The sequence below is a fragment of the Mauremys reevesii genome, linkage group 8 (assembly GCF_016161935.1).
Source record: "Mauremys reevesii isolate NIE-2019 linkage group 8, ASM1616193v1, whole genome shotgun sequence".
NCBI classification, from domain to species: domain Eukaryota; kingdom Metazoa; phylum Chordata; order Testudines; family Geoemydidae; genus Mauremys; species Mauremys reevesii.
In genome coordinates, this window is record NC_052630.1 from 42,559,645 (window position 1) to 42,583,248 (window position 23,604).

The 23,604-nt window shown below is 46.3% G+C and overlaps 1 protein-coding gene across 2 annotated transcripts in view; it reads right to left on the reverse strand.

Annotated features, from left to right (window-relative positions):
* TEDC1 (tubulin epsilon and delta complex 1) overlaps positions 1-23,604 on the reverse strand; it is a 206,893-nt gene that overhangs the window by 132,683 nt on the left and 50,606 nt on the right. For both annotated transcript variants that reach the window (XM_039485274.1, XM_039485272.1), the window contains exons 4-5: positions 21,345-21,515; positions 13,819-13,917 (exon numbers count right to left, since the gene is read on the reverse strand). In XM_039485274.1, coding sequence (XP_039341208.1) covers positions 13,819-13,917; positions 21,345-21,515 — 270 coding nt within the window. The remainder of the gene's footprint in view (positions 1-13,818; positions 13,918-21,344; positions 21,516-23,604) is intronic.

Sequence of the window (23,604 nt, forward strand, 5' to 3'; positions counted from 1 at the left end):
GAATTCACACCCCATCTTGCGGTGACCTAACTGTTCATGTAGACAAGCCTTCAGGTAGCTAGTGGCTTAGAATCCATTTCTGAAGATAGTCCAATACTATGATGAGGAGTGCCACTGTAAGAACGAAGACAGAGTAGATTAGTGGCCTTGCTTTAGTTGCATTGTCTTGGCATCGCTTCCAGGAGGTGGTGCTTTTACATGATAGTAGCAAGTGCCCAAAATCTATACACAAAATGTGTGCATGGAGCCTTTGCATGTGCTCAGTCAAATTTTCAACCTGTCTGTGTACAGTTAAGGAGCTTTGAAAAATACACATCATATTATATACACAAGTGAACATGCCTACAGACAGCCCTGTGCACGCACACATGACTGTGAAAACGTGCCTCAGATATCTCACAGATCAACCGTTAGAAAGGGCTCAATCTATCATTGCTGGAAACCGCACAAAGCAAAACCATTCCTAGCAACAACAATCTGAAGGTATGGTGTCCAGCTGAAACAGAAGCTCTTTACTCCATTGCAAGAAATCAATCCACAGGTAAATCATTCACAGAAGAAAAAAAAACACCACATTGTAAACAACCAATCTGTAACAGCTACCTGGGACACCTGCTTTTTTCAGTGGAAGTGGTCAGGAGATCTAGGAACCAGAATAGACTTATCCTAAAACTTGCTTATTATTCAATCCCTTTTAACTTCCTAGTTTTGATGAGAAATTACAAAATCCCACCTGACTGATGTAGACCCTGTGCACAATACACATGTGCTGCTTACTATAACATGTGAGTGATCTGTACGGATTGACTGAACAAGAATTGGGGGAGCTGAGCCCTGCCAAAAAATCATACCCTATGAGATTAGATATTTGTACATACTCCACTGCACTAGTTAAAAAAAATCTTAACGTCTTAGAGTTCTTCCTACAAGAAAGGAGGAGAGGAAGGTGATTAGGAACAGTCAACATGGATTCACCAAGGGCAAGTCATGCCTGATCGCCATCTAGGATGAGATAACTGGCTCTGTGGATATGGGGAAAGCAGTGGATGTAATATATCTTGACGTTAGCAAAGTTTTTGATACAGTCTCCCACAATATTCTTGCCAGCAAGTTAAAAAAGTATGGATTGGATTAATGGACTATAAGATGGATAGAAAGCTGGATAGATCGTTGTGATCAATGGGTAGTGATCAACGGTTCGATGTCTAGTTAGCAGCTGGTATTAAGCGGAGTGCCCCAGGGGTTGGTCCTGGGGCTGGTTTTGTTCAACATCTTCATTAATGATCTGGATGATGGGATGGATCGCACCCTCAGTAAGTTCGCGGATGACACTAAGCTGGTGGGAGAGGTAGATATGCTGGAGGGTTGGGATAAGTCTAACATGACCTAGACAAATTGGAGGATTGGGCCAAAAGAAATCTGATGAGCTTCAACAAGGACAAGTGCACTCCTGCACTTAGGACAGAAGAATTCCATGCACTGCTACAGGCTGAGGACGACTGGCTAAGTGGCAGTTCTGCAGAAAAGGACCTGGGGATTACAGTGGATGAGAAGCTGGACATGAGTCAACAGTGTGCCCTTGTTGCCAAGAAGGCTAATGGCACATTGGGCTGCATTAATAGGAACACTGCCAGCAGATCAAGGGAAGTGATTATTCCCCTCTAGTAGGCACTGGTGAGGCCACATCTGGAATATTGCATCCAATTTTGGGGCCCCCACTACAGAAAGGATCTGGATAATTGGAGAGAGCTCAGCCAAGGGCAACGAAAATGAATAGGGGGTTGGGGCACATGACTTACGAGGAGAGGCTGAGGGAACTACTGGGCTTATTTAGTCTGTAGAAGAGAAGAGTGAGGGGCGGGATTTGATAGCAGCCTTCAACTACCTGAAGGGGGGTTCCAAGGATGATGGAGCTAGGCTGTTCTCAGTGGTGGCAGATGACAGAACAAGAAGCAATGGTCTCAAGTTGCAGTGGGGCAAGTCTAGGTTGGATATTAGGAAAAACTATTTCACGAGGAGGGTGGTGAAGTACTGGAATGGGTTACATAGGGAGGTGGTGGAATCTCCATCCTTAGAGGTTTTTAAGGCCTGGCTTGACAAAGCCCTGGCTGGGATGATTTAGTTGGGGTTGGTCCTACTTTGAGCAGAGGGCTGGACTAGAGGATCTCCTGAGGTCTCTTCCAACCTTAATCTTCTATGATTCTTACGGTTTCCGCTGGTCTAAGTCATCCCAGAGGGGGGCCGCAGTTGCAGCCTCAATCACCCCGTCATGCTCTCATTGCTTCCCCAGAGTTCAGTCACTGCAAAGGAGTTGGGAGCAGGAGAGGTGGGACAAGATAGGGGGACCTAGGCCCACCACTCTACCAGGGTCCTAACCCAGGGCCTTACGAGTTTCTCAAAGTGTCCAGCCCAGTTACTGAACTACCCCAAAATTATGTTTCCCCCGAATCACTTCCTACCAGTCTGGAACTCCTCAGTTTGGGGCATATTCGCTGAATTAGCAGACTCTCCTCGGTCTTTTGGGGTATATCTACACTGCAATTAAACCTCTGCAGCTGGCCCACGTCAGCTGACTCAGGCTTGCAGGGCTTGGGCAGCAGGACTATAAAATTGCAGTGTACACATTCGGGCTCAGGCTGGAGCCTGGGCTCTGGGATCCTCCCCTTTTGTGCGGTCCCAGAACTCATGCTTCAGTCCGAAGTCAATCACATACTCAGTTATACAGTCCTGCAACCCAAGCCCCACAAACCCAAGTCAGCTGACATTGACCAGCCACGGGTATTTAATTGCTGTGCAGACATCCCCTTAGCATCCTGTTCAGTCAATCTATTTTAGGGCTTTCAATTCCCAAAGAAGGGGAGGAAATCCAAGTCCCTGCTGTTAGAGCTGTCTTCACAAAGCTGTTACCACTCCTGGCACAGCTCTCAGCATTAGCCTTGCTTCCTGTTGCCACATGCAGCTCATTCCCCACTTTCCTGCACTATGAGTGTCCTTTGAAACTGTTCCTCCACTGAGAGCATGCCTTGCACCTGTTGAGGGGCAGAGCTTCCCTAGCCCAGTATTGCTCTATGCCATGCCCTGGTTTAGTGTGGGGCTTGTAGACCCCATCACAAACCTGGACTTTAAAGTGGACTAAGCTAAACCTCACAATGGCACTCTTAGGCCTGGTCTACACTGCCGCTCTAGACAATGTAAGTTGTGTCATTCAGAGGTGTGAAAAATTACACCCTCTTCCCCCAGCTACGTAGCTTATATCAACCTAACTTGGTATCTACACTGCACTGCAGCTCAGGGAGGTGGAGTACTGAAGTCAACAGGAGAGCATGCTGCTATTGACTTCAGTGGCACTGATTTAGCGTGCCAGTGTAGACAAGCCCTCAGTGCAGAATGAGCATCCACCCAAGAAGTCAATGTTAAACAGCCACTGCTCTTTAAATGACCCAAGCTTATTCTGTACTAACTTCACATGCAGACAAGCTTTAAGGAAAATCCATTTAAAATAGAGAAATGTTTTGGTCAACATGTGACGAGTATAAATATTTTCATAGCAAAATTCTGAAACCAAATGACAAGCTATTCATATCTAAGTGTTAATGAGTTTCTGTTAAGGTTCATTTGGCAGTTCCTTGTCATTATTTATTTGCTGTATTTGATCTTGCACACAGTAGATTGATTTACTGGCATTTAAAGGTGACTGCTTTACTTATTACTTTAACAATTACACTGATCTCTCTAGTGCCACCAGCATTTTATCGGTGACCTCAGTTCTGCTTGCAGCCTTTATTCTTTCAAAGCAGAACAAAACAAGATTGAGTTCTACACATAAAACAGCGAGCGAGAGAGAAAAGGTGTGGGTGGGTGGGTGGCAGTAAATGGGCTGCTTTTCTTAAAGTTCATTGATCTCTGTGCGGTCACACTTGTGATGAGAATGTTAATTGAACAGGTCTGAAGGACAACATATATTTTATTAGCACAAAGTAAATCACCAGAGATAGTGACAATGTAATGTAGAACTAAGACAAATTTCTTTTAGACATGTTATAAGAATGGGCTTACATTGTCTTTCCAGGTATGAAGGATTATCATGTTTATCTCACATCACGGCCAGTGTCCTTATAGGCAGGAAATGAACACAACCACTCCTTCAGAGACAATGCTGCTACTGGAAAATGAGGCACCTCTCTGCCTCATGCTACATAGGCTGTGGTTCTTGGGCACATGGTACTTGGAAGACCCACAGTACTCCAAGACTATCATCACCCACAGTGATGCCAGAGGTCAGAACCCTGGATCAAACCTGGGACGTCACAAGACAGTGAACAGCAACCACTAGCCCAAAAACCTAAAAACACACCCAAGATTCTTATTGCTATTTATCGCTTAGAGCCTTAGATTGTGCCAGAAGCATGCCAGCAGCTTTACAGACAACAAGTTAAACTCCCTGATCCAATCAGCTTCTGAGCTCAACAGGTGACACACAAGCAAAGGAAGGCATAGGCTGTCTTTATCACTAAGCAAAGCTCTGGGATTTCTTTGGTGAAATGCTTGGCACCTGTCACCACGGTCTGGCAACAGCAATCAGCTTGCAGTGCCCTCGCCCTTTATGACGGAGAGGAGCAGGGCTGAGTGCTGGAATCTCTGCTTATGCACCACACAGCAAGGGGAGGCATACAGAGGTACTCTTGACCCCATATGCTGCTCTCAGCAATGGCTGCCAAGGCATATCCACAATCAACCAACCCAATAATTTACATGCCAGAGAAAGTCAAAGCAGTCTCTTGATGCAGAGGGTATTTACACTCTCTTCCAGCTGCCAACAGGAATTGGGTGTGTAAATCCCCTGATAAATGGTGAGGACACACTGTCATCCCCTAAAATCCAAGCATTTGACATTTATAAAGTACTTTCCAATCCCAAAAACACAGGAATAACTTCACCAAGTACTGCCATGTCAGGACTGAACACATAATCTAACAGATCATACAAACTCTACCCAACCACTGACATGGGAAGTGAAAAACAATATCACATGCAGTTTAAATTGCAGGAGACATTTGTGTAAACAGAACACAATTAACCAAATTGGAATATGGCTTAATCCCTGACTAGTGAGAAAGTGGCAAAGATTCTATTACAAATGGAAAATTCTCCTCCTATGAAGCCTGCACAGAAATTCAAGACGACATAATAATGGTTGGTAAAGTCCGTGTATAAAGCTATGACAAAAAGACTTTTATAGCTAAAAACCCAAGAGATGGTAATTTTAAACAAGTGAACATGAAGGGGGTTACATGACTTTTCCACTTTTTAACATCATAGCTATCTGTATTCTATCACATTTTGTCTCTCAGAATGAAATCTCTTGTTTTATTATCGGTCAGAACAAGTTCTCTCACAGGAAATCTCCGATGAAAATGAAATATTGGCATCAGTAAAAACCAGCCCAATGGTCTTTCTATAGTAGCTAATTTCTGACACTTTGATCCACTCTACATTGTCCGTTGAATGATACCCAAAACAGGAATTTATTTATAATACCATCTGCCAACGGGGTACATTACAATACGACAAACTGATATGCTGCCTCTTTTTAGTGATCCGTAAAGCTAGTTATTTAAAGTGACATTACTAAAAATGTCACATTACTGAGGAAAAAAAAACAAATTTCACAAAATTCATACCAAAACTATTTGGCAATACACAGGCTAACTTGTGCTGCTTGCTATTTGCACTGATATTTGAAACTCAGATGCTTTAAGGACACAGAATTCAAGTAATAATCTTTAAAAAAAAAAACCCAATAATATTGCAAATCAAAGGCTTGATGCTGACCGACCAGGTTCCCGCTCATGCCCATGCCAATTCACTTGTGTATTAGTATTCATCAAAGTGATTGTTTAAACTTCATAGGATGTTGCATGCATTGTTTTCATTTATCTGTATCCTGTTAGAATGTAATAGAAAAAAACGGTTACTTACCTTTGTAACTGTTGTTCTTCGAGATGTGTTGTTCATATCCATTCCAGTTAGGTGTGTGCGTGCCGCGTGCACGTTCATCGGAAGATTTTTACCCTAGCAACCCCAGTGGGTCGGCTGAGCGCCCCCTGGAGTGGCGCCATAACGGCACCGCATATATACCTCAGCCGACCCACCCGACCCTCAGTTCCTTCTTGCCGGCTACTCCGACAGTGGGGAAGGAGGGTGGGTGTGGACAATGGATATGAGCAACACATCTCGAAGAACAACAGTTACAAAGGTAAGTAACCGTTTTTTCTTCTTCGAGTGATTGCTCATATCCATTCCAGTTAGGTGATTCCCAAGCCTTACCTAGGCGGTGGGGTCGGAGTGAGACGTGCGGAATGCAGGACCGCCAAGCCAAAGGCTGCGTCATCTCTCGACTGTTGGACCAGAGCATAGTGAGAGGCGAAAGTATGAATCGACGACCAGGTCGCCGCTCGGCATATTTCTTGGATTGGTACTTGTGCCAGAAAGGCAGCGGAGGACGCCTGGGCTCTGGTACAGTGGGCGGTGAGATGGCCCAAGGGGACATTAGCCAAGTTATAACAGGTGCGTATGCACTCTGTGAGCCACGAGGAGATTCGCTGCGATGAGACAGGAAGACCTCGCATCCGGTCAGCAATTGCCACAAACAGCTGCGGGGATTTGCGGAACGGCCTCGTCCGATCAATATAGAAAGCCAACGCCCTGCGGACGTCAAGGGAATGAAGTCGTAGCTCTCTCGAGGAAGCGTTAGGTTTCGGAAAGAAAACTGGAAGGAAGATGTCCTGGTTATTGTGGAATGCGGACACCACCTTCGGGAGAAATGCAGGATGAGGACGTAGCTGCACCTTGTCCTTATGAAAAACGGTGTACGGTGGGTCCACCATGAGCGCTTTGAGCTCAGAGACCCGCCTGGCTGATGTGATAGCCACTAGAAAAACCGTCTTCCAGGACAGGTACAGTAAGGAACAGGTGGCCAGTGGCTCAAATGGTGGGGACATGAGCTTGCTGAGGACGAGATTGAGGTCCCAGGTGGGAATCGGGTGGCGCACCTGGGGGTAGAGACGATCAAGGCCCTTTCTGAAACGAGTAGTCAGCGGGTAAGAGAACACCGTATACCCTCCCTCACCGGGGTGGAAAGCGGAGATAGCCGCTAAGTGCACCTTGATGGAGGACAGTGCAAGCCCTTGCTGTTTTAGCGACCAGAGATAGTCAAGGACCATTGGAAGCGGAAGCTCTGAAGGAATAGCGTCGCGCGCTTGAGCCCAGCAAGCGAAGCGCTTCCACTTGGCCACATAGATAGAGCGAGTGGAAGGCTTTCTGCTGCTCAATAAAACACGCTGCACGGGAACAGAGCAGCGCAATTCCGACTGGTCTAGCCACTCAGGAGCCACACCGTGAGGTGGAGGGCCGGCAGGTCTGGGTGACAGAGAGTGCCGTGATCTTGTGTTATAAGATCCGGGTGAAGCGGTAGAGGAAAGGGCTGGCTACCGACAGACGGAGCAGCGTGGTGAACCAGTGTTGCCTGGGCCACGCTGGCGCAATTAAGATGAGACGTGCCTTGTCCCGTCGGAGCTTCAGCAGGACCTTGTGTATGAGGGGAAACGGAGGAAAGGCGTAGAACAGATGACGAGTCCATGGAAGGAGAAATGCGTCCGACAGAAAGCCCGGTGCCAGGCCTTGAAAGGAGCAAAACTCCTGGCATTTGCGGTTCGATCGGGATGCAAACAGGTCTACATGGGGAAATCCCCACTGTTGGAAAATGGCATGAGCGATGTCTGCTCTCAGCGACCACTCGTGGCAGAGAAAGGACCTGCTCAGGCCATCCGCAATGGTGTTCTTGACACCGGGAAGGTACGACGCCACTAGATGGATCGAGTGGGCTATGCAGAATTCCCACAGTACCATCGCCTCGTGGCAGAGGGGGGGAGAGCGGGTCCCGCCTTGCTTGTTGATATAGTACATGGTCGTTGTGTTGTCTGTAAAGACTGAGACACAACGGCCGTGGAGGCGAGTTCGGAACGCCTGGCATGCCAGGCGCACTGCCCGGAGCTCCCTGACATTGATGTGCATATTCAACTCCTGCACCGACCAAAGGCCTTGAGTACAAAGAGCGCTGAGATGGGCTCCTCATCCGAGGGACGAAGCGTCCGTTGTCAGGGAAAGGGAAGGCTGAGGGGCCTGGAATGGTACCCCCGCGCATACGCGAGAAGGGGTCAGCCACCAATCCAGAGATTGAAGGACACCCGCTGGAACGGTGAGTAGGGTATCCAGAGGGTCCCTATGCGGACGGTATCTGGAGTGGAGCCACAGCTGAAATGGGCAGAGGCGGAGCCTGGCAAACGGAGTGACGTGCGTGCAAGCCGCCATGTGACCGAGAAGTCGGCGACAAGCACGGGCCGAGGTCATACGAGAGGCCTGAAGGGCGCGGATTAGCTGCGTAAGGGACTGGAACCGTAGCTGCGGAAGGTAGGCCTTGGCTAGAGATGAGTCCAGGATCGCACTAATAAAGTCCAACCTCTGAGCTGGTACTAGGGTGGACTTCTCTATGTTGATAACTAGGCCCAGGCGCATGAATAAGTCTTTGATTACTGTGACCTGCCACTGGACTGTGTTCTGCGAGTCCCCTTTGATGAGCCAGTCGTCCAGGTATGGAAAAACGCAGATGCCGCGCCGACGGAGGTGGGCGGCGACAACGGCCATGCACTTCGTGAATACCCTTGGGGCCGTAGAGAGGCCGAAGGGGAGGACCGCAAACTGGAAGTGAAGGTGTGCGATTGTAAATCGGAGGAAGCGTCTGTGCGGTGGAAAGATGGCGATATGAAAATAAGCGTCTTTCATATCGAGGGCGGCATACCAGTCTCCCTGTTCCAGCGTGGGGATAATGGTCCCAAGGGACACCATGCGGAACTTCAACTTCAGCATGTATGAGTTGAGGTCTCGCAGGTCGAGGATGGGACGGAGGCCCCCTTTGGACTTGGGGATCAAAAAATAGCGGGAATAAAACCCCTTGCCCCTCTCCCTCTCCCTCTCCGGAACATTCTCGACCACTCCGATGGCTAGGAGCGAATGCACCTCTTGTAAGAGGAGTTGCTCGTGAGAGGGGTCCCTGAAGAGGGACTGGGAAGGAGGGTGGGAAGGAGGGGATGAAACGAACTGCAGTTGGTAACCGCGTTCCACGGTGCGTAGGACCCAGGCATCGGTGGTCAGCCGGGCCCACGCCGGGAGGAAATAGGAAAAACGGTTGGAAAAGGGCAGGGAGGGAGCTAAAGAGAGCTCTGGTATGCCATCCCCGGGCGCATCTTCAAAAGGATGGCTTAGGCCCTGGCGGTTTAGAGGGGGTTCTGCCCTGGGACGATTGGTTGCCAGGCCGCCGCCCACGTCCACCGCGACCTTGTCGCCGACCAGAGTCCTGCCTGTAGCGAGGCATATAGTAGGGACGGTTAAACTGGGGATGGAATGGATGCCTCTGGGTAGCAGGGGTATGCATCCCCAGAGTATGGATGATGACCCTGTTGTCCTTGAGGTTTTGAAGTCGAGAGTCCGTCTTTTCAGAGAAGAGGGCCTTAGAATCAAAGGGAAGGTCCTGAATGGTGTACTGTACTTCAGGTGGGAGCGTTGAACTCTGCAGCCATGATATCCGGCGCATGGTAACGCCCGAGGCTATAGTACGCGCCCCTGAGTCAGCTGCGTCCAAGGAGGCTTGCAACGAGGTGCGCGCAACCTTTTTACCCTCCTCTACGAAGGCCGCGAACTCCTGACGGGAATCTTGAGGTAGGAGCTCTTTGTACTTTTCCACCTCAGCCCAAGTGTCATGTGCGTAGCGGCTTAGCAAGGCCTGCTGGTTAGCCACTCAGATCTGCAAGGCACAAGCGGAGTAGACCTTGCGGCCAAGCAAGTCCATTCGCCTAGCGTCCTTTGATTTAGGAGCGGGGCCTTGCTGGCCGTGACACTCCTTATCGTTCACCGACTGCACCACTAACGACGATGGGGACGGATGCACATACAAATATTCATATCCCTTGGAAGGGACCATGTACTTGCGCTCCACGCCCCTCGCTTGTGGGCGCGATAGAGGACGGAATCTGCCATAGGGTATTCGCAGTGGCTTGGATAGTCTTAATGAAGGGCAAGGCTATGCGGGTAGGGGCGTCCGCTGACAAGATGGTTACTATCGGATCGTCCACTTCCGATACCTCCTCCACCTGTAAGTCCATTCACAGAGCTACCCTGCGGAGGAGCTCTTGGTGTGCCCGTAAGTCAATAGGTGGGGGACCTGCGGATGACGACCCCACCACCGCCTCGTCCAGAGAAGAGGAGGAGGAAGAAATCCCGGGCAGGATGGTGTCCCGGTCCGCATCTGGGGCCTGGGGAGGCTCCTGCTCTAGGGGTTCTTGGGCTGGCTGATTGCCTTCCTCCGCACACGATGGGACCTCCGTGTCATCCGGTGAGCGGGTTATTGTGGCCTCCGGGGCGCGTGCCTCGTTTGTCACGGTGCGCACGGTAGGCAGAGGAGCGCCTTGGGCTTGGTGGTAGGCCCAAGGGGTCCAGTAACCCCAGTGATGAGGGTCCTGGTCCACTTGATGGGACTGGTGAAAAACGCTCGCCGGGACCTGAGGGTCATACTCGTCGACATAATAACTCTCGGCGTGTGAAGAGGCCGAGGCGTGTCGGGAGGGCCAGGGTGGAGCGGATAACCCTTGTGCCGAGGTGCCGACGGATCGTAGTTCCCGCCTTTGCGGAGAGCGGTGCCTTGAAGCATCTCGATAGCAAGAACGGGAGCGAGACCGGGACCTGCGACCGGCCCGGTGCCGGGAGGTCGACCGGGATCTCCATGTTCGGTGCCGGGAGCGGCTTCACAAATAGCGGCGGCCGTATCGGTGCCGAGATGTTGAGCGGTGCCGGGAATGACGAGTCGGGGAGCGGGAGTATGACTGGTGCCGCGAGTCTGACCGGTGCCGCGTAGTGGAGCGGTGCCGGGACTGCGAGCGGCGTTGCGATCGGCGACTAGATGGAGAGCGGCGTCGAGAGCGAGAGCGCTGGTGAGAGCGGGAACGGGATCGGTGCCGGACAGGCTCGGTGCCGACAGGAGGCTTGAGCATGAACAGCTTGCCCATGGAACGGGGCGCCCGCACCAGCGGTGCCGGGGGCGGTGGCACAGCCGAGTCTGTGAGAGCAATGAGGTCCCGCGCCGCCTCGAAGGTCTCCGGAGTGGACGGCAGTGGCATCTCTACCGCGGCTGGAGCCGGGGAGGCCACAGGTGCCGGGCTCAACGGCCTCTGAGGGGCCGGAGTCGCCGGTGCCGGCAGAAGCATCTGCGGCGGAGGGACCGGTGCCGCGGCAGGTTTCGGTGACGGGCGGTCTGGGCAGGGCACACTCTTTTGCTTCGGCGCAGGTGTCGGTGCCGAAGAAGCAGCGGCCTTCACCTTCCTCGCCTTTGGCGAGAGTGAGCGTCTTTGGGCCGGCTTCGGTGCCGATGGCGCTTTCGGTGGCACAGCAGAGTGTCCCGGTGCCGTGGCGGTGCTGAGAGAGTCCAGAGGGACAGCGGGCGGTGCCGCGGCTGGAGGGGTTAAGGCTGCCTCCATTAGGAGCTGTTTCAGCCTAATGTCTCTTTCCCTCTTTGTGCGAGGCTTGAAAGCCTTGCAAACTGGGCACTTAGTAGATAAGTGCGACTCTCCTAAGCACTTCAAACAGGAGCTATGAGGATCTCCTGTAGGCATAGGCCTGCGGCAGGCCGAGCACGGCTTGAAACCCGGGGAGCCGGGCATATGCTCCGGTCCCCGGTGCGGGTGGGGTAACCCCCGAACCCACTAACTATCTAACACTAAACTGATTTAAACTATCAAAAACAAGAAAACCTAAGCTAAGATATTAACTATGTACAAACTTTACAGAGAAAAACTATGAGGAAGCTAGGGAAGCAGAGGTCAGACAAGCTGCACTCCACTGTTCCAACGACCGACACGGGCGGTAAGAAGGAACTGAGGGTCGGGTGGGTCGGCTGAGCTATATATGCGGTGCCGTTATGGCGCCACTCCAGGGGGCGCTCAGCCGACCCACTGGGGTTGCTAGGGTAAAAATCTTCAGACGAACGTGCACGCGGCGCGCACACACCTAACTGGAATGGATATGAGCAATCACTCGAAGAAGAACATCTAGATTGTATATACCCCTGTAACTAAATAACTCTTCCTAAGAGAAAGAAGCCTTGTGTAATGTGAATGAAAACTTTAACAGGAAAATCCCAAATCTTGTACATTTCAAAGCAAGTGGTCATTATATGTGATGATCAGAGATCAAAGACTCTACATGCATTCCACTCTCTCTGCCATCGAAGAAAGAGCCCATGTGGGTAGCCAAACTGTCAATTTGTTGACACAAAGAAAAGTTCATCGTCTCTGGACTGTTTGGATTCCAACAGGGGAGAATAACTAAACAAGAAGGTGGAGATCAAGATTATTCTGGGTAGCCCTGAGACACTTTTGGGAACCTAGCAGATTACTACATCTCTGCTACCATTTGCAATTATAAACTGTTACTCACATGTACATATATTTTACCTGCTTTAACCTCTAAAAACTCTCATTTTTTTCCTAGATAATAAGCCTTTAGTTAGTTTACAACAGAATTGGCTACAAGCATTGTCTTTGGTGTGAGATCTAGGATGTAAATCGACCGGGGTCAGTGACTGGTCTCTTGGGACTGGGTGTAGCCTGGAATATTTGTGTTTGTTGGTGTAAGTGACCATTTATCACATAGTCCAGCTTGCCTGGGTGGCAAGACAGACTGGATTGTGAAAGAGGATTGTCTATGATTCCATGGTAAGACTGTTACAGTGACCCAGGAGTTCACATTTGATACTGGCTTGGTGAAATCTAATTATAGAACATGTCACCAGTTTGGGATGTCTGCCTTTCTTTGGACAGTCTGTCCCGAGGTAGGCACTCACGGTCGTGAGCCACTCCAGACAGTGTGACAAAAGGTATTTCTGTTAATTTTCAGAGATCATTATTTTGCTCACTGCTTATAACAGCCAGTTGGAAATTTGATATTTGAAACAGTTCTGCTCTGGCAACTGCACACTAGTTTGTTACTGAAGAGCTCCTCAAAAGTACTAGGCAGCTGGCTTTTTGCAGTTACACTGAAACCTTTGTTTTGAAGAGGAAGGAGAGACACAAAGAATTACACAGACTTTGCAGAGACTGGACAAATTTTAGGTCCCTTGAAAGTACAGAGCATCAGCCTTCACCAGGACTTCCTACATATGCAAGTTTGTGATAGGATAATGAAAGGGACATTCAAGGTGTTAAAAAGCTTCATATCAGATTATCCTTAGAACATACTTATTGTCGTTCTGAACCAGTTACAGCAATGAGTAACAAAACCAAAGCCTCCATTTATTATAGACGGGACTTCCCCGGGCCCACAAATGTCCTAGAAACACAGAAGTCACGGATAGAAAATGACTGTAGTCACCTACTCCCATATTTGTTAATAAAGTGATCTGGAGATTTTCATTATAATTTTTGCCCTGCCCTGTCCTCATTTGTTCATGTACAGGCAGCTGATCAGTTGCGTGGGGAAAGACTTCCATGCTTAATTTCCACTATCTCAGAATGCCTATAACTTAGAACAAGAGGAATTCCCAGAGCTGTCTGATGCTGGAAGCTCAGCATCTAAAAATGGGCAATCCAGCATGGCAGTTAAAGATGAAAATATGATAGAAACAGACTATTTTTCTGTGGAATGTAGACCAGTATGTGTATAAGGGCTGTGGAGCATCAGAGTACTAAACATGATCGAGTACCACAGCATTACCTGTTTGTAGCTATCTGGTTGTCTAATGAGATCGGTTTCTGTGACAGAGAAGTGACCGATGGTCTGGTCCATATGACAGCCACTAGTGTAAGAATGAATCTGAAACAGACAAAATTAGATAAACAGATACAAATAAATATAAACAGACCAGGTCGTTAATGACTGAAAATTGGTACTATCTGAAGGCTCCTTGGCGGCTTGCATGAAGTGAATTGGTGGTCATGATCCAATTCCCGACACACAGGTGCACACACAATTGCCATTTGCTGAATCGGCCCTGTTTGTGACAGTGTCCTAGAAACCAAGGCTGAATGACCCTGGGGAGTGAACAACCTTCTTACTCATAAAATGGTCTCACTATGTCAGCAGTGTTAGCTGGGTGGCATGCGGAAGTTTCCACTGTTGCTGCCTGGTTTAAAGTCAGAGGGCTTCGCTTCCCAAGGTGTTTCAGGGGTTAATACTTTTACTCCATAACAGAATTCACCTAAAATATTTGTAAAGCATTAAAAAGTTATTAACACATTTACACACATACCTGTTAGCGCTATACACAATGTATAGCTTCTGATCTCTTCCCTTAATGCAGAAAATGCCATTAGGTGTATTAAATCTTTGCTGTAAATCATAACTAGCTCTTTACTGATGCTGCCAGAAACTTGCCCCAGCTGTTTTGATGATCTCATCATCAATTACATGGGGAAGAATCTTCCCAAGTGAATCAGGGGAACAATAAAAAGCAATTCCTTCTATTCAATGCTGATCCCTTTGTTACTGTAATAACTGCAGCTGTCAGACAAAATACTAGTGCACATTTGTCATACAATCTTTCACATATCATTAATATTTCTGTCCACATGACATGAGAATGTTAGTTGCTTTTCTTCCCTTTTTCTAATATTACTATTATCATGCACTTAGGGACTGACAAATATTTTAAATCGATGATTAATTATCCTGTCTCCTTGAAACTTAACATGATTCTGAAATTCCTTTTTCAAAACTCACTTCTGGTGGCAATCCTCTGGCACAACACACAGGTCTGTGCGGAAGTTTTTTTTAAAAAGAAACAGCTCCAAATGCATTTCTCTCACTCTAAATCATGTTGCTGCTGCTTCCTTCCCTTTATTCAGTTCTGGACTCTCCTCCATCCTGATGTATTATGGCGCCGAATCCTTAGGCTTTCTGGAACTAGGATTCAGATCTGACCTCTCATCAGTCAAAACTCACATCAAAGAGATCTTAGGACACAGCGACATGAAGGACATCAGGGTCTTCAACCAAGCCAGAGTACTTGATTGGAATGGACCTACCATTGGTACCATTGTAAAGGGTCAAAGTAATTCCTTCATCATGAAAGCCTAAAGACAGTTTTCCTGGGCTCTTGGGCGGAAGGGCACACAGATTAAACAGGATTTAGAAGAGCCCCTCCAAGAGGCATCAGCAACAGGGCACACATTTGCCTAAAATAGACATTTTGCTGCCATAGCAGACTTCGTATTTAAACTCTGCCTTCCAGGCTAACACCTTCTTGGGGAGGTAACAGACCAACACCACACAGGGCCACAGAACAAGATGAATCCCATAAGAGGGCACAATGCCAGGCATTACATATAAAATACACTACCATAAGCCTCCTTTTTTAACACACTATAACTCCATACTACTAAAGCCCAAAATCACGAAACAATTGCAAGAAAAATAAATTAATGTTGGGGGACTCAGAGTCGTTTTTAAGCTGCTAGTGAAAAAAAATGGGCTGGAGTGGCAAAAAAAGTAGCTCTTCATATAACCTTGCTCCAATGAGCGCTGCGTTTCAGAAGGTTCCAAGCTCTCTGCTGAAAGCATGTGGGGAACATGTGCTGCCACAGGAACTGCCAGACCAAATGAGGCCAGGTCTACCCAGCCCAGCATCCTCTGACAGTAGCTAGCACCACATCTTTCAGCAGAAGATACAAGAAGTTCTGCAAATGCAGTTATGTGAGAACTTGTCCACAAGGGAAAGTTCCTTTGGTTGAAGCTGGTTTATGCTCTGAAGCATGAAGGTTTATATAACCCTTTCAGTACACTTCTTTTAAATATTTACTATTATAACTAAATAGTCTTGTGGTCTAATCTGTATAAATGTCCAAACCTTTCTTGAATCCTGCTAGGCTTTTGACCTCAATAATTTGTGGTAAGAATTTCCACAGGCTAATTGTGCAGCATATGTGAAAAAGTATTTCCTTTCATCAGGTTTAGGGCTTGATTGAAGGTCTAGAAAAATCTGCCTTACAGTGATAGAGTAAAGAAGCTCAATCTATTTCGTTTATCCAAGAGGAGTGGAAGAGGGGACTTAATCTTTATCAAGAAGAACCTACATGGAGAGAAAATATCTGACAATAGAGGGGTCTTTAATCTAACCGACAAAGGCAGAACAAGATCCAGTGGCTGGAAGCTGAACCCAGAAAAATTCAGACTAAAAAGAAGGCACTATTTTTCAAAACGGTGAGGGTAATTAACTATTGGAATATTTACCTACGGATATGGTGGATTCTATATCACTTGAAGTCTTTAAATCTAGATTGGATGTATCCTTATAAAAGATGCTCTAGCTCATCCAGTTATTGGGATTGATGCAGGAATGGTCTGATGTAATTCCATAGCCTGTATTATACAGGAGGTCAGACTAGATGATCATAACCCTTTCTGTCCTTAATAATGTGCAACATTACTCCTTTCAGTTTTGCTCACTTCCCTTTGTCCTTGTATTATGAGTAGGGTTGTAACAAATTCACAGCCATGAAAAACGTGTCACAGACCGTGAAATCTAATCTACAACCCTGCACAGGGCTCCAGTTGCTAGTCCTCTGGGGATGGCAAGGGAGATTACTTCCTCTTTCCCTGCAGGGGCTGCTCTTGGGGCAGGTCACACCCACCTCTGGGATCTCCTCCAGCTGCAGGCAGCTCCACGGCTCAAACTGTCGCCTACCCCAACACGGGAAGGCTGGGGGCTCTAGCTGTCATCCCCCCAATGGGGCGGGAGACTGTCAGGAAAATGGGACCTATGGTAACCCACCCCTCCTACCCTGTGACCCTCACTTCTCTGCTTCTGCTGGCAGTGGCACTGGCTTTAAAGCTGGTCACCAAGCCAGCAGCCTTCCTCTCTAGCTGCCCAGTTCTGAAGGCAGTACCGCTGCCAGCAGCAAGGCAAATGGAAAAGTGGCATCCCTACAATAGCCTTGTGACCTTCCCACCCTTACCCTTTGGGTTGGGACTCCCCCAGTTACACCACCATGAAATTTCAGATATAAACATCTGAAAACATGAAACTGACTAATTTTAAAAGCATCTGGTTGTGAAACTGACCAAAATGGACCCTGAATTTGGTAGGGCCCTAATTATGAGATACCACATTTCCTCTCTAAAGGTCTGTCTATACTGAAATCCAAAGTGTGTGACTGCAGCTCAGGTAGACAAATGCATGCTAGCTTTAATCTATCTAGCATGGATAAAAACAGCAAGAAAGCTGAAGCAGCATAGGGTTGAGTGCCAGGCATTCTAATTTACCAAGTTTATATCTTAACTTTCTCACACTGGTGTATAAATAGACACGGTTATATTCCGAGCAGGTGCCCAATTTTGTAAATCCATGATCTGACACCTCATTGAATTAACAGAATTTACCTCTGTGATCACAACTTGCTCCTCTTCCCATTCAATAGCAATTTCTGTCCTAGCCTTTTACCAGATACAGAGATACCTCACAATACCAAATGAAGAATCATCATGTTTTCCTGAAATTCAGGAAAATTCTGATATTTCTTCTGGCACAAAAACAAAAAAAAATCAGTTTTAAAAACAATTCCATATAAATTTACAATGGACATACTTAAAAAGTCCTTTCCTGCTTTAGCCATATTCTGGTTTCCAGCAATATTTCCTATACCTAACATGCAGAATACTGTCAGAATTACTAGTTTCTCAAAAACCAGAATGAACTTAAAGTGCATACCCAGAGTCTGTTTAATGACACTCCAAACACAGAGACTAGCCTTTCAGAACCAGTTTGAGTTAACATACTGAAATCTGTAGAAAGTTGCCACTAGTTTGCTAAACCTATAGATCATTATCAGCCGTAATAAATTCTGTTCCATATTCAAGATATATATCCTCATAAGTTACTAAACACAGTGAGTAAAAGCAATAATTATAATTTTATAGAGCCATCATTCTGAAAATCTGTCAGTACAACAAAAAACATTACACCCCTTTGCATGTGGTGTTTGTGGTTTCATACTGTCATAGGTTTATTCCCCACTTCGAACTTTAGCGTTCACAAGATGGGGACCTGCATGGACTCCTCTAAACTAAAATCCTAGTTTAGATCTGGTTCTTGCTGCCACCAGTCAAGTTTTAAGTGTCTGACACACTCCCTGTTCCCCCAAAACTCTCCCTGGGGAACACAGATTCAAACTTGAATCTCAACACAAAGGGAAACAACCCATTTCCCCACTCCCCTCTCCTAGTGCTTAGGAGAGATACCTGGATTCAAATTCCTTGAATCAAAACAAAGAGGGATTCACTTTTCCCCACTCCCTTTCCCCTGAAAATCCAAACAAGGAAGAAATCAATCAAGTTCTAAAAAGAAAAGATTTTATTAAAACGAAAGAAAGAAAGTACCCTATCTCTGTAATACCAGGATGGAAAAATACAGGGTCTAACTTATAAACCTGGAGAGGCTCTCCCCAGCCTCCTTTCTCAGAAGAATCAAAGTAACAGCAAACAGAAATAAAGATATTTCTTCAGCAAACACACAATTGCAAATGTAGAAATCAAATTATAAGACTAGTCCGCCTTTCTAATACTCACTAGACTGAATAGAAGAAAATACTTCAGGAAACTTGGAGAACTTGAAGAATATGTCTGGCCTCTCTCTTAGATCCAAAAAGAGAACAAAGACCCAACAAGGAACACAGAGATTTGAAATTATCTTGTCCCCTGATTGGTCCTCTGGTCAGGTGTTCATCAGGTTACTGAGCTGGTTAACCCTTAACTATCTGTTATGACACATACCATACCAGAACAGTAAGATCTCATATACAAATCATATTAGGTCAGCTGAATTTTCAAATGGAATACCTCAAAAACCTCAACCTTTTGATAGATGGCAGCTTATTTTAGATGATAAAAACTATATTAATGCAATGGTATGACATATTTCTGCATCCAGAGGGGTCAGGAAATATACAATCATGGTACACACAGCAGCTGCAACTTGCCCCTTTTGTGCATATATAGTGTTTTTTGTGACCATGTTTAACTACTAAGCATTTATATATATGTAATAGAGCACTGTTACCAGGCATCTAGAACTTTATCTTTCAATTATCCAGAACACAGCGCACTGTTATTGCTACTCTGCACTTAACTCACACTGTAGTGCCTAGGTATCAGAGCACATATAATATCGTTAATGGTTATGTACTGAATACTAGGGCTCAAATCCATCCTTACTTGCATGCAGCTTTAACAGCAGCTCTGTACACATATCAGAGAGCAGAAATTGGCCTATCATCTTCAAAAATATGTACTTCTGTCCCCAGGGACCTTAGATTTATATCTGGCCGTGAAATCATAGACTCATAGACTTTAAGTTCAGAAGGGACCATCGTGATCATCAGGTCTGACCTCCTGCACACTGCAGGGCACAAAACCTCACCCATCCACTCCTATAATAGGCCCATAAACTCTGTCTGAGTTACTGAAGTCCTCAAATCATGATTTAAACACCAAGTTACAGAGAATCCACCATTTACACTGCAAGTGACCCGTGCCCCATGCTGCAGAGGAAGGCAAAAAAAACCCTGGTCTCTATCAATCTAACCCAGGGGAAAATTCCTTCCCAACCCTAAAGACGGTGATCAGTTACACCCTGAGCATGTGGGTGAAACAGACAACTGGGAAATATTTCTCTGTAGTAACTCAGAGCCCTCCCTATCTAGTGTCCCGTTACTGGCCACTGGAGATATTTGCTGCTATGAGTCGCAGATCACCCATATGCTAGTGTAGCATCAGTTACTTTACTGTCACCAGCTGTGCAGAGCCCTTTATGATGGTGAAAGAATCAGTTGGATTCTCTTCTGACTTGCATATCAACAAGAGTTATTCTCTTGAGACCCAAGCACAATCTCTGTTGGGGGTGGTGCTGCAACAAAACAAAACAAAAACAAAACAAAACACAACAGCTTGATTTGCAGATCCAAATTTGATCCTGCAGTTCCGGGGGGGGGGGAGGGGGGGAGGGGCAAATGACAGTCCCATTCCAGTTCCACACCATGAAGACACCTTTGTAAGTGGCACCATTGTTGTGGACCTCAGCACAGAGCTCAAGGACTTGAATCAGCCATGAAGCACAAACTGCCCTCTTTCGTTCCAGGTCAGGATTGAGCCACACTTACAATGGGCAGTGTGTAGTAAACGTTCTTTCCTGCTGCACATGCAGTACCTAATCAATGCTACATGAAGGACTTCAGTCTCCAGGTTTTCAGTCAGGCACCTTCCACCAGTGATAAATTCATTTAAAAAAACAAAATAAAAACTCATTAAAGTCTTATGATTGTAGTGCCATATATAGTCATTAGAGCTGAGAAGGCATCTTCATTCAAATCCTCTTGTTCTGACTTTCAGAACTTTCTCATAAAAGCTTCCCTTTGGGCTGCAATTTCTCAGGCTCATTTATAGCCTCAGAGACTTTATGGAGGTTCCCAGTGGCTCTATTTCAGTTAGCCAAGCATATGAAAAGGGTCTTTCACTAGTGAAAGTATTTTTAGATATTTATTTTTCCTTCCATGGCCATCAATGCTCCCAACTGGGAGTTGTGGCTCTGAGACTTCCCTTCTACCCATACAGGCAATGATGCTCAAAGCTGTTTGCAAATTTCAGGTGAGCATGCCAGAATCAAGCTTAAAATGGAAAATAACCTGCAACCTTGACTGTGCAGAGGCTACTGCCTCTCTGTGATTTTGAATTGCTTTAGCTTTCCTGGTTTAATTCAGACTTTCATTACTATTTTAAGAAGAGGGGGATTGTATTTAATTTTCCAATTGTTGCTACTTTTGATGCTGAAGTTGTGTCCAACACTTTGAATAAAAAACTGAGAGGTGGACATCTTGCATTACATTTCTGCACGTCTGTTTGAGTAACCTGCACTTCTGTCCTGGCCAAGCAGCTCCCAATTAGCAGGACATGAAGAACAAGCTCAGACATGTTCTGATAAATACAGAGGGAACCTATCTTGGTGGGGAGGATGGTGAATATGCCAAGCTGCAAGAGAGAGCCACTCAAAGATTATAACCTTGTGGCCATGGTACATAATCCATCAGTTTTATCAGGATTTTGCATAGAGTTGAAGAGGGATATATTTGTATTTACAGGAGTAGATAAAAACACTGTACAAAACTAGTGAACCAATGTTAATTACAGACCTGGGATTTACTGGTAGGGCATTAATAATAAACAATTCTACTGTGAGTCAGAAGAATTTTTACCTTATGCAAGAGTTTACATTGCTCCTGATGGTCAACATGCAAACTCCGCCACTGGAACTGCAGCCTGCCAGTTAACCACTGGAGATATCTGACATCTACTTCTCTTTTCAAACAAGGTTCGAGTGCTATTTCGGTCCTGTCCTTCCAGCTGTTAGAGTTATTATCTTCACACTAAAAGTAGAAGATAGCAACAAAATGGTTTAAATCTTTGTCTACATTTTCAAGTCATTAAGCAGTAAATAGCAGACAGGATGAATAGGACAAACACCAGCAAAAAAAAAAAATAATCAGCACCAGAAAAGAAAAGAATCCCCTGAAAACGAGTCATAAATGTTGGAGAGGTAGAGGAGTAATAGGACCCTTCTGCACCCATGGTGGGTATGCCCTAAAATAATAGTATTTTGGAGGAAAGTAAAAAGAATGTTGAAGGTAACTAAAGACACACTACCCACAGAACCCATAGTGATTCTACTAGGTTACAGCCTTATAGGCCCAGCTAGGGTGAGAATGGCTAAAGTGGAATTAGGGGCCCACGAACCCTAACCCATAAGTCACTGCCTCATCCTTTTATTCAGAGTGACTCTACTCCTCTGACATAGGCTTCTGTGAGGTCACTGCCTTGTGCTTGTATCCTGAATGACCAAGGGGTGATTTTAGTGGAAATGAGATTTTTATCATTTTCCAACTTTCACCAAAATCAACAGGGTTCTGCCCACTGATACCTAGAACATGTCCTGAAACTGATCAAATGTAGTTTTCAAAAGTTATCACATTACATCGAGACAAAAAGAGAAATACCATCAAGTTGTGTGTAAAGCCTCAACTTCGTCCGGCGAAAAATACCATCAGGCAAAAACGAAGTACTTGCATGGTTCCTACCTGACGGGCTGATTGTCCCTTCCTCCCTGTCTCCAAGGCAGAAGCTTTCATGTGAAAACCAAATAAACCACATTTAACTGCATGCAAGGAAACACCCAATTCTCCAGGGTAGCACAGTGCATTTCTAGGAGAAAAATTCTTTGGAAGATAAAGTTTTCTCCATCCAAAATTTGTATGCAGTAGTTGTTGAGTATCTTGAGCAACAGGAAAACCAGAAAGAAATCAATTATGGGCAGTGTGGGAACCACCTGACTAAGTACTGCACCCTGATGTCAGCCCAGTCAGTTAGAGGAGCTGAGTCAGTGACCTCACAAAGCGATTTGTGTCTTGCCCCTCTCAACCCTTGCAAACAAGCTCAGCATTTTCTCTAAGCTCTGTTTTGTCTTCCACCAAAAGAAAAGGAGGCAGCAGATAACAGAAGATTATTTCAATCCATCAACCTCTGTGTTCTGGATCCTGTACACTCTGCACTGTTCCACCTCTACATACATTGAAAGAAAAGTTGAAGTCTCTGCTTTACTGGGGGAGTATTAGCTGGTGATCCTGGATGCTTCCTGCACCTGGGGAGGTAGGTCAAATTTTGAATCTACAGAATCATAGATTATGGTTGAAAGGGACCTCAGAAGGTCATCTAGTCCAACCTGCTGCTCAAAGCATGACCAATCCCCTGACAGATTTTACCCCAGTTCCCTAAATGGCCCCCTCAAGGATTGAACTCACAACCCTAGGTTTAGCAGGTAAATGCTCAAACCACTGAGCTATCCCTCCCCCCAAAGTGATGATTCACTTCCTACAGTTTCTTTCTGCAAGGGAGGTTGGCTGCACTCAATATTTCCCTCGCCCTTGCTTTGTAAATTAGCAAGGATCAGAATCACTAACAGACCCATCAGGGTTTATTTAAAAAACAAAGCTACAAGCAGAAAGAATCGGATGGCTGTGTTTGCCCAGCCCTTTCCTCCACAGGTAACCTCTCTTAAAGGAACAGAGTCCACAACCTGAAAAAGGCTGGAAAAGAAGAGAGGAAAATGATGAGACACCACCCTGATTTCCTCACCACTCCAGCCTGGGCCTGGAAAGGTAATAACTGGAGATGTACCAATCTCCTAGAACTGGAAGGGACCTTGAAAGGTCATCAAGTCCAGCCCCCTGCCTTCACTAGCAGGACCAATTTTTGCCCCAGATCCCTAAATGGCCCCCTCAAGGATTGAACTCACAACCCTGGGTTTAGCAGGCCAATGCTCAAACCACTGAGCTATCCCTCCCCCCAGGAAAGGTGCAACAGGAGGAGAAAACAAGGTGACCTTGACTACAACTGACAGGAATGTGAGAAATTAGAGCTCCACAGGCCATTTTCCAGAAGCAGTTGGCTGTCTCTCCATGC